Genomic DNA, 18,776 nt, shown 5'->3' with positions numbered 1-18,776 from the left:
GAGGAAAGAGAGCAGACAGCAAAGAAGCGCAGCTGCAGAAATTAAAGAAGACTGAAAAAAGAAAGAAGTCTGCAACAAATCGCCATGTTTGTTAAAATCTCATTTATTCATCACTGATATACAAAAACAATGTTTCTTTTTTTCGGTGCGAAAAATAGCTCTGGATCTTGTTCAGCTCGGTCTGGTTTGGCCCTCGGGGGTTTGCCGTAGTGGAGACCTCCAGTATTTACAGTCCCTTAGGAGTGGATAAAAGATTACCCTCATCAGCTGATGGGGGATTGGGGTCTTATCAAAGCCTCTCAGACTGAAGGAGAGGACAGAGGGGCTTATAATAAAACTTTCCCAGGAGCCTGTTTTATCAGGGAAAATCTGGGGTAGGCGCTTGTATGTCAGTGGCAGCTAATGTTTAAGGTAAAGGTTTCCCAAAAACCAAATAAGGTGTAAAACCCATTTTCCTTTTAAGACCTAAAGGTGTGAACAGTTTAATATTTCAACACAGATTCTAGTGAGCTTTCATGGCAGCTTCTGGGAAACCTTTGCTTTAAACCATTATTTTGTCTCCAAAGCAAAAAGTCCATTATTCTCATGCCTAATGTTACAGCAGTCACCTTTAACCAGGCATCAACATCCACAGGTCACTGGTGAATCATGTAGGGTTAGGTTAACATCCACCTCTTTTAAAGCTTATTGCCTGTTTGAAACACCCAAATGCAAACTTTTTTTTAGAAAACACTGTAGTGGCAATTCCTCAATGCCTCATTTGAAATGGAACTTTTTAACTTTTACTTTTTTTTAGCATGTGGCTAAAACGAAACCAAACTCAAACATAGATAAGTCCCCGGTGACTCAGTGCATGTTAAAAAGTTAACCGCTCCACAGTGGCATCATGGTACATGAACATGGAAGATTCTGGATTTTTGTGTCGGTTTCAGGATTGTTACAACCCCCTAATTCCATCGTCGCTTCATCACACAGTAGCTCCCGTGTGAGAGTAGCTTCTCTGCCTACACATACATGTTTTTACACTTTTCAGGTTTCTTTACAAAAATAAGGTTATACCGCATTCACGCCATTGATTCAAACTGGGTTACAAAGTGAGATGAACCACTGTTATTGCACAAATTGATTAACCACAAATAGATCAACCATAAAAAAAACAAAACACAAAATGAGGAGGGGAGAAAAAAGAAAAGTACTACTTGTACTCTGATTAGCACTGGCTAATAAATATGCATGTAGCTGGGCCTGGGTCCGCCTGATGAAACGCAGTGAAAATGTCGGCGGAAACAAGGAAGGCTGCGGCAGGAGCTGGAATAATGAAAATCGATGAAAAGCACAAACAAATGAAAAGAACCAAATCAGTGGATGTCGGTCACTTGTCCCCCCCCACCCGGGTGAGCTGTAATGGGGGTGTTGGGGAAGGTTCCATGGAGATAAGTGCACTCGCATGCTCTGAAACCTCACCCACCCCACTCCCATACTGTATTTGCGTGTCTGTTTGTGTGTACAGAGCAGGTTCTCTGGTTGTGTACACGCACACACCCGCACACCCCCCCCAAGTATCGATTGCTTATTCCCGCTGTTAAAGAAGAGGAGGCACTTGTGAAATGAACATGTCAACAGTGGACCGCATGCTTCCACATTAACGTCTCATGGCTTCGTGATTACATTTCTTCCATTTTTCTCGCCATCGGGAGTCCCCCAGTTAGTGTTATTTGCATTTTACAAAAAAAGGACAAAAAAGTCTATAATAATACAAATATATCCAACATCACGTTAAAATTTGCATTAGAAAAAAGGAAAAAAAACAAAAAGAAACTTTAACTTTAAAAATCAACATAATGCGACAAATATAAAACAAGCCCCAAATTTCCTTCCAACAAGTCATGACTGGTTAAGACATTCAATAATGATTTTATATTACAGGAATGAAATTAAATATATTAATCTTTAAGTAAAAATGTGCTAACCCAAAACCCCCCCCCATCCTGGGTTAAAATCAGGGGCTGAATAAAGCTCGCTGGATGAGTGGAAGATGCCATCGAAGAGAACAAAAATCACAGGCACATGATGGCAAACCTCATTCACTCCATCCATATTCATTCCTGTCAAGCTTTTGACTTTTTTTGGGTTTTTTTGGTACGTTATGTTCATAGAAAACTCCCCCGCACATGCACTCTCTCTCATGCAAAGGCATGCTGCTATGTCACTGTGTGCGTTTTCAATTCATGGGGGGGTTGGGTGCAGCAAGACAAGACACGACCCAATAAACTAAAATCCATGCAACACATCGCACACAGAAGTGAACTTGGAGGGATATGTGTGTGAGTGCATTTTTAAGGCATTCAGGGCCAATTCTGCAGGAAGTAGTGTCAGTAAAAAAAAAAAAAAGGAGCATGTCTTTAAAAGATGTGTTTGTCAGTAGTCAAAAATAAGTAACAAATATAGGGAAAAGATGGTTAGACGCTAGGCAAACCAGATCAGTGTTTTACTGTTGATGAGCAGCCGAGCCTGGAGCATTATGGCAGACATGAATTATTAAACTCAAAGTACTTTATCGTTATCTGTCATGACAGAAACCCCACTGCAGTTAAAACATTGACGCATCAGGTTTCTGGTTTAACACGAGGTGTGATCAAACTAACTCGTTTTAAAGTTCGGCAGGTCTCAAGTCAATGAACCATCTTCTTGGGCATGGTAATCTATATGAATTGAACATGGTCCAGTGGTGCCCGAGAAGATAACCTTGAAGTTGAGATCAGCCAAATTTGAATCAGGTAAGCTGACGAGTACTCGGAAGTTTCTCCAGTGGTGATGAAGTTGGTGATGGGACTGGTAAATTAACTGGAATGAATGATTAAACTAAATCTGTGAATGCTCTCTGCTGGTCACTTATAGATTTTCTTTAATGCTTTCTAATAAATAATGTTACTACTAATGTTGGTCATGGTTCCCACATGCCCGCACGTCATCATTGGGCACTCTTGCACTGTGCGCCTCACCCTGTGAACCACCCCGCCATTTATCTGTTGGGGTTATGTCTCTGATACAAACTTACATGGCACTCAAAGGCAGATTGATGAGAGAGCACAGAGCAGCTGGTTAGGTAATGACGGCTTCATTCTTTCAGCCATCCATTTGCTCCATGCTCTTCCTCCCTCCCTCACTTGCTTCCTGCCCTCTCCATCCGCCCCAACCCTCTCTAGAACACTTATTAAAAGCTATATTTAGATAAGCAGAAAACCTTGACTCGCCGAGTGCATCGCCGTTAAAATGTTGGTGTGTGTTTCTATGTGCGTGTGAAGGCTGCGGCTACAGCATGAAAGGACGTTATGAAAAGGGCTACAGGTGCCTCAGTCGCTGCCAACAGGCAAGTCTGCTTGCATAGGCTCTGCTCTCAACCTGACCATTAAGACTCGAAGTGAAGAGGTAAAGAGGGGCAATGGAAATAAGAAAACACAGAAAAGCTAAGGCATCTCTCCCCTTATGAGTCCACTACTGGACAAACTGCAGTGTAATTTATAAAGAAATGGCCAATTCCAGTCAAACCCAGACCACCTGATCATTCAGATAAATGAGGAAAACAAAGTCTAACATGTGTTCTTGAGACGTAATAATTAAAAAGAAAAAACCTGTAGGATATAGTCGTTTTGCTACCTCCCTCTTCATGCGCACACCCATTGTCTCATTTCACTCACACACGCTTTCAAAAGACACATGCACACATTACAGTAGCCTTCCTTGTCACCACTGCTGAATTTCTCTACCTTAAGTGGAAGACTCATTCAAAGGATTACATCTGCAGGTTGAAACTTTGATCCCAAATCAAAAGACACACAAGCTAAACAAAGTCTGCTAAAAAAAAAAAAAAAAAAAAAAAAAGAGAGAGAAAAAAAAAAGAAACAATCCCTTTTCATTTTAACCCAGTCTCGGTAACCCTAATCCACACTGGCTCTGCTGTGGGTTCCCAAGGGTAAATGGAGAGCAGGGCACAGGTTTTGTTCCACTCCTCTGGTGGAGTGTCTCTCTGGGTCAGTGCAAGGCTCCTGGAGAAAGCACTGGGTGGTCCGGGAAGAACGGAAGTTAGCGGAGAAGGAGGGAGAGGAGCAGATGAGGCGAGAGATGAAGAGGAAGCTGGCCTGTTGATCCTGAGCCCTGAGGATTTTTGCATGTTTGTAGCTTTGAGTGATTAAAAACCTCAATGCTTCATCTTCCTCCTCCTCCTCTTCTTCCTCATCACCTTTTCCCTTACTGGGACTTCTCTTCGGACTCGGAGGGGGTGCTTTCGCGTGGCAGCGACATGCTCTTGTGGCGGTCCCACAGCTTGTGGAGCTCGGTGGTTTCGTTCTCGCTGCTGCTTGTGCCGCTGTCCCGGAAACTGGCCAGAGGGGGGCGCACCTTTACACCTTTCACAGTCACTGAGCCCTCAATTGCTTTACGGAGCTGGTTGAAGAAAGATAAGGTAGTTAGAATGGAAGCAGGAAGTGTGTGTGACCAGAACTTCACAGCGCAATTTAAGGCTCCCAGTTTCAACAATCTGGACAGCACTACTATACTCAATTCAACAGCAATTTTATTATTTATCAGCAGGTCATCACTATAGTCCTGTAAGGAGACTTTAGTATATCATAAAGTAAAGATCCTTAAACATTAGAGAGCCATACCAAAAGTGGCAACAGTGGGGAGAAAGAAACCTCTGGCAGCTGAGTTGAGGGAAAATCAATTTTCAAAAAACAAACAAACAAAAAAAAAGGGGAATGTCCAACTCAGTAGTACACAAACAATTTCTAAATTGTAACAGTAAGAAATATGTCAAAAGAAGCGTGCAGAATTTTATATGATTGTAGCATTAAGGAATTGTATCATACATCAAAATTCATACACCATCACCCTCATTACAAGAACTTTATATAATGTGTTGCTTTCTACTGTACCAGTACAGTAATACACTGAAAAACACATTTTTAATAATAATTTTATATCAATATATTTTAACTTTTCTATGCTAATTAAACATCCTCAATAAAAGCAAAATATATCACTTGGGTTTAAATTCTCTCTTTTTAAAAACAAAAAACAAAAAAAAAGATTTGGAAACCTTTAAAATCCTTTAAAAAATATATCAATTTCTTTCAAGGATTACTTTGTGGGAGAATAGTGTACATTAAAGATACACTCTTTGGGTTTGGTGTTTAGGTCCCCCCTCCCTCCCACTGTTATCATTAGACTGTGCTGAATATAGCTTTAAATTTTGACCACAGTGGTCTTGCTCTACACTGCAAGATTATATCAGTACTTCTGATGGAAAGGTTGTTTCCTATTTTGGACTGAAATCTCGTTTCCAAAGTGTAATAAAGGGAAAGGCACTGTTTTTGTCAGCTAGAGTGGGATTTTCACGGCACATTCTGCACCACATCTCTGTGCGTTCATCATTTGTTTGAAGCCAGCTCACCTCCTGCAAACACTTTTCCGAGAATACGCACTTCTTTTGTGGTTCGGACTCCTTCTGACATTTCTTTGGAGGTGGAGGAACACCACAGTAATTGCTTAAAGGAGCTTCTTCGACATCTTTAAGAGTTCTAAACAAATGTCTGTCCTCCTCCAGAAAATCTTATGTACGTAAACGCGCGTTGCAACTTCTTATCTGGTGCACATTTTTTATTTTGACAGCGCATGCGCACCTGCGGACCACTTATGTGCACCCCTGATTATAATGCTTGCCACATTCACAGCAGTAATTGACAAAAATGCTTCTGCAGTCACAAGTCTTCAGGAAAACATTGTATTACATAAAACCAATGATTGTCAGAGACTATTTTAGGTATTACCTGAGAGGTCTTTATCTGGTCAAACAAAATGGCACTAACAAAAAGTTGGATAAGGCAGAGAAAGAAATGGCTCTACAACTTATAATATTCATATATATTAAAAAAAAAAAAAACACCCAGCACGCCCCTGCGGGCGGTTTATCCTTCAAGCTCGGGTCCTCTACCAGAGGCCTGGGAGCTTGAGGGTCCTGCGCAGTATCTTAGCTGTTCCCAGGACTGCGCTCTTCTGGACAGAGATCTCCGATGTTGTTCCTGGGATCTGCTGGAGCCACTCGCCTAGCTTGGGAGTCACCGCACCTAGTGCTCCGATTACCACGGGGACCACCGTTACCTTCACCCTCCACATCCTCTCGAGCTCTTCTCTGAGCCCTTGGTATTTCTCCAGCTTCTCGTGTTCCTTCTTCCTGATATTGCTGTCATTCGGAACCGCTACATCGATCACTACGGCCATCTTCTTCTGTTTGTCTACCACCACTATGTCCGGTTGGTTAGCCACCACCATTTTGTCCGTCTGTATCTGGAAGTCCCACAGGATCTTAGCTCTGTCATTCTCCACCACCCTTGGGGGCATCTCCCATTTTGACCTCAGGACTTCCAGGTTATACTCGGCACAGATGTTCCTGTACACTATGCCGGCCACTTGGTTATGGCGTTCCATGTATGCCTTGCCTGCTAGCATCTTGCACCCTGCTGTTATGTGCTGGATTGTCTCTGGGGCATCTTTACACAGCCTGCACCTGGGGTCTTGCCTGGTGTGATAGACCCCAGCCTCTATGGATCTTGTGCTCAGAGCTTGTTCTTGTGCTGCCATGATTAGTGCCTCTGTGCTGTCTTTCAGTCCAGCTTTGTCCAGCCACTGGTAGGATTTCTGGATATCAGCCACCTCCTCTATCTGCCGGTGGTACATACCGTGCAGGGGCCTGTCCTTCCATGATGGTTCCTCGTCTCCCTCCTCTTTCTTGGGTTTCTGCTGCCTGAGGTATTCACTGAGCACTCGGTCAGTTGGGGCCATCTTCCTAATGTATTCTTGGATGTTCATTGTCTCATCCTGGACTGTGGTGCTGACACTCACCAGTCCCCGGCCCCCTTCCTTCCGCTTAGCGTACAGCCTCAGGGTGCTGGATTTGGGGTGAAACCCTCCATGCATGGTAAGGAGCTTTCTTGTCTTTATGTCAGTGGCTTCTATCTCCTCCTTTGGCCAGCCTATTACCCCAGCAGGGTACCTGATCACGGGCAGGGCGTACGTGTTGATGGCCCGGATCTTGTTCTTACCATTCAGCTGACTCCTCAGGACTTGCCTGACCCTCTGCAGGTACTTGGTGGTTGCAGCTTTTCTAGCGGCCTCTTCATGGTTCCCATTCGCCTGTGGGATCCCCAAGTACTTGTAACTGTCCTCTATGTCTGCAATGTTGCCTTCTGGTAGTTCAATCCCCTCAGTTCTGACTACCTTCCCTCTCTTTGTTACCATCCGACTACACTTCTCCAGTCCGAACGACATTCCAATGTCATTGCTGTATAGCCTGGTAGTGTGGATCAGTGAATCGATGTCTCGTTCACTCTTGGCATACAGCTTGATGTCATCCATGTACAGGAGGTGGCTGACAACTGCTCCGTTCCGTAGTCGGTATCCGTAGCCAGTCTTGTTAATGATCTCACTGAGGGGGTTCAGGCCTATGCAGAACAGCAGTGGGGACAGAGCATCTCCTTGGTAGATCCCGCACTTGATGGTGACTTGTGCTATGGGCTTGGAGTTGGCCTCTAGTGTTGTACGCCACATCCCCATTGAGTTCCTGATGAAGGCTCTTAGGGTCCCATTGATCTTGTACAATTCTAGGCATTCCAGTATCCAGCTGTGGGGCATTGAGTCATAGGCCTTCTTGTAATCAATCCAGGCAGTGCACAGGTTGGTCAGTCTGGTCTTGCAGTCTCGGCTGATTGTTCTGTCTACCAGTAGCTGGTGTTTTGCGCCTCTGGTATTCTTGCCAATTCCTTTCTGTGTCCCGCTCATGTATTGACCCATGTGCCTGTTCATCTTAGCCGATATGATGCCTGACAGGAGCTTCCATGTAGTACTGAGGCAGGTTATTGGTCGGTAGTTGGAGGGGACCGGTCCCTTCTTGGGGTCCTTGGGGATCAGGACCGTCCGGCCTTCAGTTAACGAGAGACACCCGGAATGGCTGTCTCTCGTTAACTAGCAGCTGGTTCATTTGTGCTGCCAGACGCTCGTGGAGTGCAGTCAGCTTCTTCAGCCAGTAGGCGTGAACCATGTCGGGCCCTGGTGCTGTCCAACTCTTCATACTGGAGACCCTTTCTTGGATATCTGCCACTGTGATGGTTACTGGACCCTGTTCAGGGAGGTCGCTGTGGTCAGCCCTCAGATCCTCTAGCCACTGAGCATTGCCGTTATGGGTTGCATCCTTCTCCCATATGCTCTTCCAGTATTGCTCCGTCTCCAGCCTTGGTGGTGCTGTTCTCTTATTGTTCCCTTGCCACTGAGAGTACACCTTTGCTGGTTCTGTGGAGAACAGCTGGTTTATTCTCCTGCCTTCTATCTCTCTGGTGTACCTCCTCAAGCGGCTGGCCAAGGCTGTGAGTCTTTGCTTGGCAGTTTCCAAGGCCTCAGGTATGGACAGCTTGCTGTATTTCTTAGGCACCTTATTTGTCGCACCTTTCTGCAACTCCGTTAGTTGGCTAACCTCCCTCCGTGCTACTTTGATCTTGCCCTCTAGCCTCCTTCTCCAAAGTTTTGACCTTGTGTATCTGAAGTTCATTAATATTCTAAATCCTGCTCTATGCTTCACACTGTACAGAATAACTGTGATTAAACTCAACCAGTACCTAAAAGGTTATCAGTAGTAGGTTTAAAAAAAAAAAAACAGGTTTCCTGTTATATAGGAATCATAGTGTTTAACATCCTCTATTATTTATTATTGGTGTTCTTAACAAAATTATGGATGTGATTTGGGTGCTACAGGTCACGTGGCAGCATTGAAAAGAGTCCTGTACGTGTGTTCTGGATCTGAAATAAAACTATGAAACGCACTGACGTCCCTGAAATAGTTGTTATTCATATGTAGCAGAGACGCTGTGATGTAACCATGTGTTTGTGTGACAGACAGGCAGAATGGGAAGGCTGGTACACAGAACAAAAAATCCTAAATGTCAGGGACAGGCAAGCAGCACTGCACTTAGCAACAATCCTCTCTCCACTTCCTGGCCAATTCACAAAGAGTGAAGCGTTTTCAGTTGTTTATGAGGCAGGAGAGATGGAAAGAGAGGGAGCAGGAGAGGCGGCAGAGAACAGACAGAATGACAATAGATAGAGACAGCAATATTAAGCAGCCTTTAGTCTGTCACAGTACATAACAGACAGCAGGAGGAGGAATCATTAATGATGACTGAATGTCATCATTTGTGTGTGTACAGCACGGTGACAGCACTCCTGATGATATTGACAGTGCCTTTACAGTTATTAAAAGCGGTGAACAAACCATCTGTGGAAATGACGACAGTCATGACTTTTCACATGACGCTGGGTGTCAAAGAAATGAACAGAAAAAATGGATTCTAATGTATTTTAAGTTCAGAAGGGATGAAACCATGAAATTAAATCCAAGGGTTTTTCATCTATTGATAACTCTGTTGTCACACCTTCCCCTCAGGTTAAGAGCCCAGGTGTCATCCTGCAAGGAGTTTACTTCACCGAAACAATCTGGAAATTTCATTAAAATTCAATAAACTATCATCTTGTCTTTATTTTTAGTTAGCACATACCGTAAACACTTAAAGCTGTAAGCTAATGATAGTTGTATAAGAGCAGATGCGTGCTGGTGCAATAAGCTGTATGTTTTACGTCCAATGGATGCATGATCTGATTAGTCGACTAATCGCAAAAATAATCGGTGACTAGTCGACTATCAAAATAATCGTTTGTGGCAGCCCTATTCTCCATACATACTCACCTCTGTCTGTTCCATGTGCTCGCCTGACTGCCACGGGTCTCAGAGCTTTTAGCTGTCCTGCGCCAAGACTTTGGAATCTACTTCCACCAGATCTCCACACTACAAATTCTCTTTCTACTTTTAAATCAGGTCTGAAAACCCATCTGTTCAGAACTCATGCTGTCACTATAACTTGGTCTTTTGTTACCTGATTAGTTTTATAGTTTCATTTTATTTGTTTACTTTGTTTGTGTATATGGTTTTTTTTTTTGCTATATTAATGTAAGGTGACCCTGGAGGTCTTTAAAGGTTTCTATAAATAAAATGTATTATTATTACTATTATTATTATTATTATTATTATTATTATTATTATTATTATTATTATTATTATTGTTATTGTCATCAAGCTAATAAAGCAATTAAAGCTGCACAGCATGAACATACGGCCCAAAGGGAAACTTGAAGAGACGCTTACTTCTTTAAGGGAAACCACCCCGATAAGGCGTCCAATGCTGGTGACGTAGGCGTGGTCGAGGCCAAGCAGGGAGAAGATGGTGTGGGTCTGCAGAAAAAAAAAAACAAAACAGGTGGAGCATTGTTAGTAGAAACCAGCTCTGCTGGCATCTTACTCAAAATAGAATATGACGCTCAGTTTGGGGAACGCACCACTGTTGACAATTATCAAACAATAATACCTGCATTCACACCGGATTCATTCAACTACTCAAATGTTCGGCTAAGTGGGATATTATCACTTTGGGAAATATAGGAGGGGGGCATGAGATGCTTAAAAATGGAAGTGGTAAAAACCTGCTTGTATCATAAGAACTAAGTAGTATCTGATGAAAACAACAGGAGGGAACAGATTAGACTGTAGATGGAAAATTCTTTATTAACTTGACTACAGAGCTATCAGGAAAGGTTCAAGGCAATGGTTTGGTACTGGCACACAAGGTACATGTGTCCCAGTACCACATTACTCTTGATTTGCAGTGGTTCCAGCTGTACGCAACTGAGCAGTAGATGCAAACGTGTTTTACAAACTTCACAGAGGTTTGCATACAACCTTTGCGATTATAACCTTTGTGGAGAGCTCAAAATATTCTTAGCAATTTTCCCCCTTTGAGAGCCAGGGGAGACCAATGCAGATCTATAAGGAGAGGATTTTATCAGACACGGCTCCCATGCTGAAGTTTGTAGTCTAGAACACGGATTTCTTAATTACTGAAAGTTGATTCAATAGTTGATTTTCAAACTTAAGTTTTTTTCTTGCACATTTGAGTTTAAGTCAAAATTTTGAGATGCTCAGATGAAAAATCTTAAGATAACGTCCCAAAACGTTGTCAGTTGTGGAAACAAGCTTCCATAAATGATAGATAATGGGTACAAACTGGTTGGACATTTTCTCTCTGTATCATTTATTGTTAGCACCTTGAGGTAACCATTGTTGTGTTATGGCACTATATAAATAAAACTGAATTGAAGTTATGATGCAGGATAAAAAAAAATGTATTTAATAGTAAAATATAAAAGGTTTTCATTATTCTCTATTAGTATCATTATTCTTTCTACTTTGCTTTTCAACTTTAATATTCCATGAAATGTGTGGAGTTTGCATGTTCTCCCCGTGTTTGCGTGGGTTCTCTCCGGGTACTCCGGCTTCCTCCCACCGTCCAAAGACATGCAGCTTGTGGGGATAGGTTAATTGATTAATCCAAATTGTCACTAGGTGTGAATGTGAGTGTGAATGGTTGTCTGTCCCTATGTGTTAGCCCTGCGACAGACTGGCGACCTGTCCAGGGTGTACCCCGCCTTTCGCCCTATGACAGCTGGGATAGGCTCCAGCGCCCCCCACGACCCTGAAAAGGATAAGCGGAAGCGAATGGATGGATGGATGTTGGTTTTATATGTTTCCATGATGCTATTTCGCTCTATTTACACACTCTGCCCTGTTAGTACTGTATTTGCTCAAGCAATGACTTGCTTTCCCCAAGGGGATCATTAAAATTTCATTGCATCTTATCTGCAGTACTAGAGTTACAGTGGAGGAGTGCGGCTGTGTGCAGATAAAAGCAAAGAGTGTGAGGTCAAAAAAACTTCAGTGAGTAGATGAGGAAGTGTGCAGGATTAATGCCAGCTGAACTTTTTGTACTAGGCCCTTTTAGCATTTAATGGAACTTTCTCCTAAGCCAGAAGGCCACTTGGGATGTTTGAAATGGATCCCAGTGTACCAGGTAAACAGAAGCTGTGCCAAGGAGAAGATTGTTTAATGTTTTCAGGCTGCGCCCGACGTAATGTAATATGTGAAAGTGCTTCCTCAAGATCAGCTCAATCCTACGTCAACCCATTCACTTCTATTTAAATTGTCGCTCACTGATTAAAAGTGCTGCAAATAGCATTTCGCAATCAATTGATCAACAGCAAAGTAATTTGATTAGAAGCCTCCAGCACGCCAAAAGAGTCACATCTGGTGTTCATCCTCTTTAATCAGAAGTGTAACCTGCTGCACAGCTGAACAGGAATCATGACAAATGTGGTCCCAACATGGCGAAGCTGCAAGAGTACTCAGGTAATACGGTCAACATTTGACCCACCAATGCCAATCAGTGTCATCTAATCCACTTATTGTCCCTTTTCAGAAAGTCATTTTAAAATCTTTTTTGTAGTTTGCGGCCAAAATAAAACATGACTTATTTTAATTATTGGAAATCTATTCAACAGCATTTTGTCCCAAAAACAACTTCTAATCGTTAAAAATGTCCGCAAGATGTGTGATGATAGTAAGGACAGCAAATTCTTCAGTCTGGGACATTTTTTGTTAAAGTAAATTCGAGAGACAATAAACGATACGTTACAAACTGCAACACAGAAAGTCATCTGGCTATGCTGACTTATAGAATGAACTTTGGACATTAGTGCTGTCAAAAGATCAAGCCTCCAGTAAGTAGAGTTGGTGCTTTTTTGAGCAATTTCTTAATCAAACTATGAACACAGAGCAGGCTTCATAAGTTCCCTTCTTTCAAAAAAATGTTGAAATTCTGAATATTCTCACGCTTTGAGACCTGTAAACTGATACCTCAAATGAACTGACAGCGGACCAAATCCCAGGCAGTTGGAGACTTGAAGTCTATATTGTCATGTAAATATTCCAAGGAACAGTCCATTACAAAATGGCCTGCAGACAAACAACAGCAACAGTAAACAGCTTGGGATAAATGGAAGCCGGAGAGTGAATAACTTCACATATACACATACACACACACTTTCACGTCTGTGTACAGCATCAGCAGTGGCAGTGTTTAATATGCTGAAGGAGATTGTGCGTGGTATTGGCTTTTGGCAGTGAGCAGTGGAGGGAGGAGAGAGATAGATTGGTGCAGGATCCCTCTCTTAAATGTTTAAAGACTACTCACACAGAACCCAAAGGGTGTGTGTGTGTATGAGAAAGAGAGGGAGAGACAGAACGAGAGAGGCAACATTATGTATAGAGGACTTTAGGCACGGCCACAGCTGGTTTGTGTGTGGATGCTTTGTAAGAAGAGAGAATTTCCACACTGAAATGTGGGTTTGCTGGGTGTGCTGATGCTAGAGTAGGTTTTTTGTGTGTGTTTGTTCCTGTCTAGCTATATTTGTGAGGACCGAAATCTGCATTCTACTATACCTGTGAGAACCAACAGGCACTTGTGAGGACGCACACACCGGTCCTCACAAATTTGAAGGCCTTTTTGAGGCTCAAATGTGGTTTTAGTGTCAGGGTTACAATTAAGTTATGGTTAGGTTTAGGGTAAGGCATTCATTTTTAATGGTTAGGGTAAGGGTCTAGGGAAACCATTATGTCAATGAAGGTCCTCACTAAGATAGCTGAACGGGCTTGTGTGTGTGTGTGTGTGTGTGTGTGTGTGTGTGTGTGTGTGTGTGTGTGTGTGTGTGTGTGTGTGTGTGTGTGTGTTGCAGTATGTAAACGAAATCAATTCAAGTTCTTTACGCTGAGTCACTCGGTGGGGAAGAACTTTGGCGTGAGGAAGTAGAACCAAAATTGTAATAAAGTGCTTTTGTGTGTATCAGGAGAATGAAACTGGCCTCACATTGACTCCATATTTCATGAATCAGTACATAACTACGGAGCCCCTCTGATGACATGGTCCAAAAAATAAATAAATTGTGGCCACAAAATACTACTTCGTGGGCACGAAATGGGTATAACGTGCCCACGAAATACTTATTTGTGGCCACGAAACACTTGACCGATAACCGTGATCCTTCCCAGGCCCTTGCAGTTGGTTCACAATAAAATCTATCCCGGCGTCCAGATCGTACTTGCGTTTATAAAACAACTGGGCTCTCAATATCCTGTTTAAATGTTTCTCTGTAATAATGGTTCCTTGCATTGCCAGGCTTTTCTAAATGCATTTGTAGCTCATTCCCAACCGTAAAATAAAACTCAATCATACTGTCTCTGTACATGGTGTATAGGTTTAGCCTACTCTTATGCCTATGGTTCTACGCAACTGTCCAGGAATTGTATCAATATGATGTGCGCACGTCATCTATTTCGTTGCCACAAATGTGTAATTCGTTGCCACGTTATACCTATTTCGTGCCCTCGAAATAGTATTTCGTGGCCACAAATAAGTATTTCGTTCGCACGTTATATTATTTCGAGGGCACGAAGTAGTATTTTGTGGCCACAATTTATTTATTTTTTGGACCATGTCATCAGAGGGGCTCCGTACATAACAGACATCAGGTCAGATTTTATGGTTTTCTGAAGTTATGGTCATTTTATAAAAAAATGTTTTGTAAATTGTCTATATTATATTTACTTTTACAAAAGCACTGAAATAAAGTCTGTTTCATAAAAATATTATGATGATAATGTGTCAGGTGTGAAAATGTAGCTGTCATTTTTAATCTGTTGTTTTGAATTTGATGCAATTTTTTACATATTATATATCATGATCATGAAACTTCCTCAACTGAAACTTATTTTTGCATTACAGATTCTGAATTTTTTTAATATGCAATAGAGGCATTATCTATATGCCATATGTGACAACTTGTGAAGCTAATTTTCCAGATCATAACTGAACACTGGATTGTATAAAGGCACCTTGTTTCAGTTTGTTCAGTCAAAAGTGGACTGTCCTGCGATCTGACCAACAAAAATGTGAATTGTAATCTAATTCAATGTTTCATATGCAAGACACAAACACAATAGAACATACAGGCAAAGCTAATTTCTTAATTTCTTTTGGGAACTATGGATGCGCCATGCTTTAGGGACAAGAGCTTCCTGTTAGCACACAGTTAAAAAGAAGCATCCATTTCTTTGTCTGAGGGTCATGTCTATAAAGAAGGCTGCATTAATGCTAGACAAAAGATCCGCCTGTGAAGTTTTACAATTCTCGTCTTATGTTAATCAGTCTTGAATGCTTTACTTTTGGAAGGCTTAAATACAAACTAACTGCCATTTACACACAACTTAAAAAAACGGGAAAAACAGTTTCCTAGTAGCAGGGATATTAGTTCCACACAGAGGCTGAACACAGTTATATCTACAAATCAGACCTTATGCAGTGACGTGCGCTCCACCAGCTGGAACGGGGCAGGGTCGATCTTGCAGTTGTTGAAGTTGACCTGCTCATCAAGCTGCCTCTCTTCCCACTCTGCGATCTGAAAGTCACATAGAGGATCAGTGAAAGTTTGCAGCACTATATGATTTTCACCAGCCTGTACACTACTGATCAGTTAATGAACTTTAGTGAACTTTATTATGTTAAGTTCAGATGACACAGGCTTGTTTTTAATTAACAATTAACTTTGACTATCTATATGTGAGTGACAGGCTAAAGTGTACAGTGTAATGTCTTTATATGCATTGTCAGTCACTAATCAGAAGGCAAAGTGTAAAATAATCCTTCCTGACAAATCACATTCCTCTAACAGACAATCGATGGACCAGGCACCACAATGAATGACTCTATAAATCATAACGAGGCCTACAACACCAGATGAAGGGAAAGGTGAGAGGCGAAAAAGGAAGGGAGACGTACAGAAGAAGCAGTGACATGGCAGATGTAGGAGAGGTGAACGATAAGTTGGGGAAGGTCTGGAGAGGCAAAGTGTGAGGAATGTGTGGCTGACAGAGAGGAAATGAGAGGTGCTGTTGATGGATGAATTATGAATGATGTCATATCCAAAAATATAAGACTCCAGGGTAATAGGCCCATCTGGGGATATTGAGAAAAGCTAGAAAGCCAAGACTGTCAGGCTGTGATGTCACCAAAGTGGAGGCTGAAGTTGCAGTCAGAAAAACATAGATTTCTAAGACCAACAAAACTAAATGCACTTGACAGCTCAACAGATTCAGTGCTGTCTGTGTAGTTATAGCCGAAGTTATACCACAGCATCTTCATTAAAAACATACTGTAGTTTACTGAGTCTAAAATCTCACGTGTCCTCGCATCACTAAAGGTTATTCCTCCCCTGAAAATAGTTTAAAAAAAAACCCCCCAAAACATTATGCTAAACAGTACAATGTCCAAGTGTGGCAGAAAACTGAACCGCTTTCAAACTGAAAACAACATAGCATGGTGAGATTAACTAGCTAATCTCAAGGTGGGTTGAAATTGTCTGATGGCTTACGTTACAGTCTTCAACTTGTCTGATTGGCTAGCTTGTAAGAGCCACGCTCCTAAAAGTTAACCTGCCCATAGGTGTTGTGCAAGTGCAAGCTGCTTTGAAACCCACCTTCAGCCCAGCTTCTCTTTTGCATGTCATTTCTGAATTGATAAATGTTAAATCTGTTTATTTAAACATTTATCAATGTTAAATCTTGCTCTGGTGTGTTATTGGTCTTGCTGCTCGTCAGGTTTTTATGTATCCACACGGAAGGGTGGTGAGGTCGCAGAACATATGCAGGCCTCCAAATATAACTTACTGCAAATAAAAGTAACAGAGACGGCACTAGTTCTGACTTTGATACATTTTGGTGACTCATTCGACAGTACTTAAGAGCTAAATTAACTGGGTGCTTTGGTATTGGAATGGGATTTGGACGGAGTTGGAATAAAATGCCTTTCCTTTACTTCACTTAGAATTAATTCTATCATCATTATTAAAGACTATTTAATGCTAATTTTGATAATACTTACTTTTTTTTTCACAGATGACTTTTAGGTTTATTCTGAAAGAGCTTTTAAACCATCCTGTGACCACCAGCATCTTTAAAGAGGACCTAATATATTCATTTCTAACCTTATTATTTTATTCTCTGATGCTATTGCTCTGCATGAATCACTTTCAAAGCTTCTCTCCCTTTAAGCCAACTTTCTCCTGATTGGCTACACTTTGCATCTAAGACTATATCTGAGGAGATAATAGGAATAGCCCCTCTCAATGACATCATAAAGACCCAAGAGTTTGAAACAGCATTTAGAGCAGTATGAAGGCTGAGCTTTGGGCCCACAGGGACTACTTGTACATATACTGACCTCATTTATAAAAACTTTGGCCATGGTAAATGTGAATACCCATTATTAGAATGGTATATATCAGGCAGGAAATGAGGAAAAGAATAACACGCTACCTTTAAAATTCAGGGAGCCTATGCAGGCAAGATGAGATAACCTGATGATATCACTATGACATAACCAGGGACTATTTTCCCATCTTGACAAACCTCCTCCTGTGTTTTCACTGGCTGTGTAGTACCCCTAATGAAGTGAAAAATTTTGCAGTGCCTCCATTTTTTAATTCGCCAAAACAACACGCTGATCTCTTACGCTCTCATTGCTCAGACTGGTTGTGCATCTTACCTCTCTAATGGTCATGTCATCTTCCACATCTCCATCATCCTGTAGATGAGAAGCAACAGAACAACAGTCAGTACAGAAAATAAAGCTAACCAGTGTACTTTGTACAGTCTGTATGCCACAAATACACAGGCAAACAAAAGTAAACGAATGGGTGACAAACAATGGACCTCGGTGGGTTATTACCTACATAAATATTCACTTGTACTTTTTAAGTGCGCCCCCTTCACTACATCTGTGCACAGAAGGCTAAATGACACATAATCGCCCATGCATCACATCATAAGTGTTGTACTGCGCCGCTGTCTCGAGACAGATGGACAGAAATGGGATGAATGACTAAAGGAGCGACTACAGTATATTTAATGAGTGCGGGGGATGTGATGTATGAGATGTCAGAGCAGATGATCATTATAATGATGGATTGGCGGCATGCTCAGAACTCACAGCTCTTAACTGACAGGCGGACGCAGCAGGTACGGTTTGACGAGCGGAAGTCAAACTAGCAACCCTGTGCTTTGCAGAGATAAACCAAAAACACTACAGAGGTCTGGCTGAGAGGAAACTTACAGCTGAGTGGAAGGGTGCACTACCACGGGGTGTGTAAGCATGTGTGTGTTTAGTTGTGTGCTTGAGTGCAGGTATTTACATTCACAGGACTGGACGCAGCGCAACATGTGTGTGTGAGAGAGAAAGAGAGACATAAAGAAAGGCAGGGGGAATGTGACCCGAGGGCTGATGGAAGCCCTGAGCTCATTTATCCTCATCACCATAGTGGCCGACCTGTCGGTAACCCTAGCAACTGTTGCCGTGGGGGAGAAAGAGGTGCCCTACTGTAGCATTATGCAAGCAGAGGCCAGACGTGCCTGGAGTTTATGAGACAAAACAAACACGTAGACGCAACTACAGCACTTCAGCTCCTCTGTCTCACTGATCATTCTGCTTGTCACACAACACAAGGGCGCTCTGAATGTCACCAAGACACACCGTTGTTCCAGGGGTCAAATGTAAAACACAGGAAGTTGGGGAGGTTTCTGCAGAGGGGGGTGGGTCTCTGCATAGGAAATAGGGGCTTTTAGATAGATTAGCTGCTCTACTAAGACCAAATCTCTGCAATTTTGCAGAAGTGTGTGTGTGTGAGAATGAAGTGGGAGGGTAAAGTTTTCGAGTCTCTGTGACACTGACAGTCAA

The 18,776-nt window shown here is 42.2% G+C and overlaps 1 protein-coding gene across 1 annotated transcript in view; it reads right to left on the bottom strand.

Moving 5' to 3' along the window:
• Positions 1 to 4,248: 4,248 nt before the first annotated feature.
• LOC146618307 (chloride channel protein 2-like) overlaps positions 4,249 to 18,776 on the bottom strand; it is a 172,972-nt gene continuing 158,444 nt past the window's right edge. The window contains exons 25-28 of the mRNA XM_085371678.1: positions 17,589 to 17,627; positions 15,340 to 15,444; positions 10,247 to 10,333; positions 4,249 to 4,443 (exon numbers count right to left, since the gene is read on the bottom strand). Of these exons, the coding sequence (XP_085227804.1) occupies positions 4,249 to 4,443; positions 10,247 to 10,333; positions 15,340 to 15,444; positions 17,589 to 17,627 (426 nt within the window). The remainder of the gene's footprint in view (positions 4,444 to 10,246; positions 10,334 to 15,339; positions 15,445 to 17,588; positions 17,628 to 18,776) is intronic.

This window comes from Diplotaxodon limnothrissa, linkage group LG14 (genome assembly GCF_057381915.1).
Source record: "Diplotaxodon limnothrissa isolate DT_005_m linkage group LG14, D_limnothrissa_male_GT1.1, whole genome shotgun sequence".
Lineage (NCBI taxonomy): Eukaryota > Metazoa > Chordata > Actinopteri > Cichliformes > Cichlidae > Diplotaxodon > Diplotaxodon limnothrissa.
This window is presented reverse-complemented; position numbering and strand designations above follow the sequence as displayed.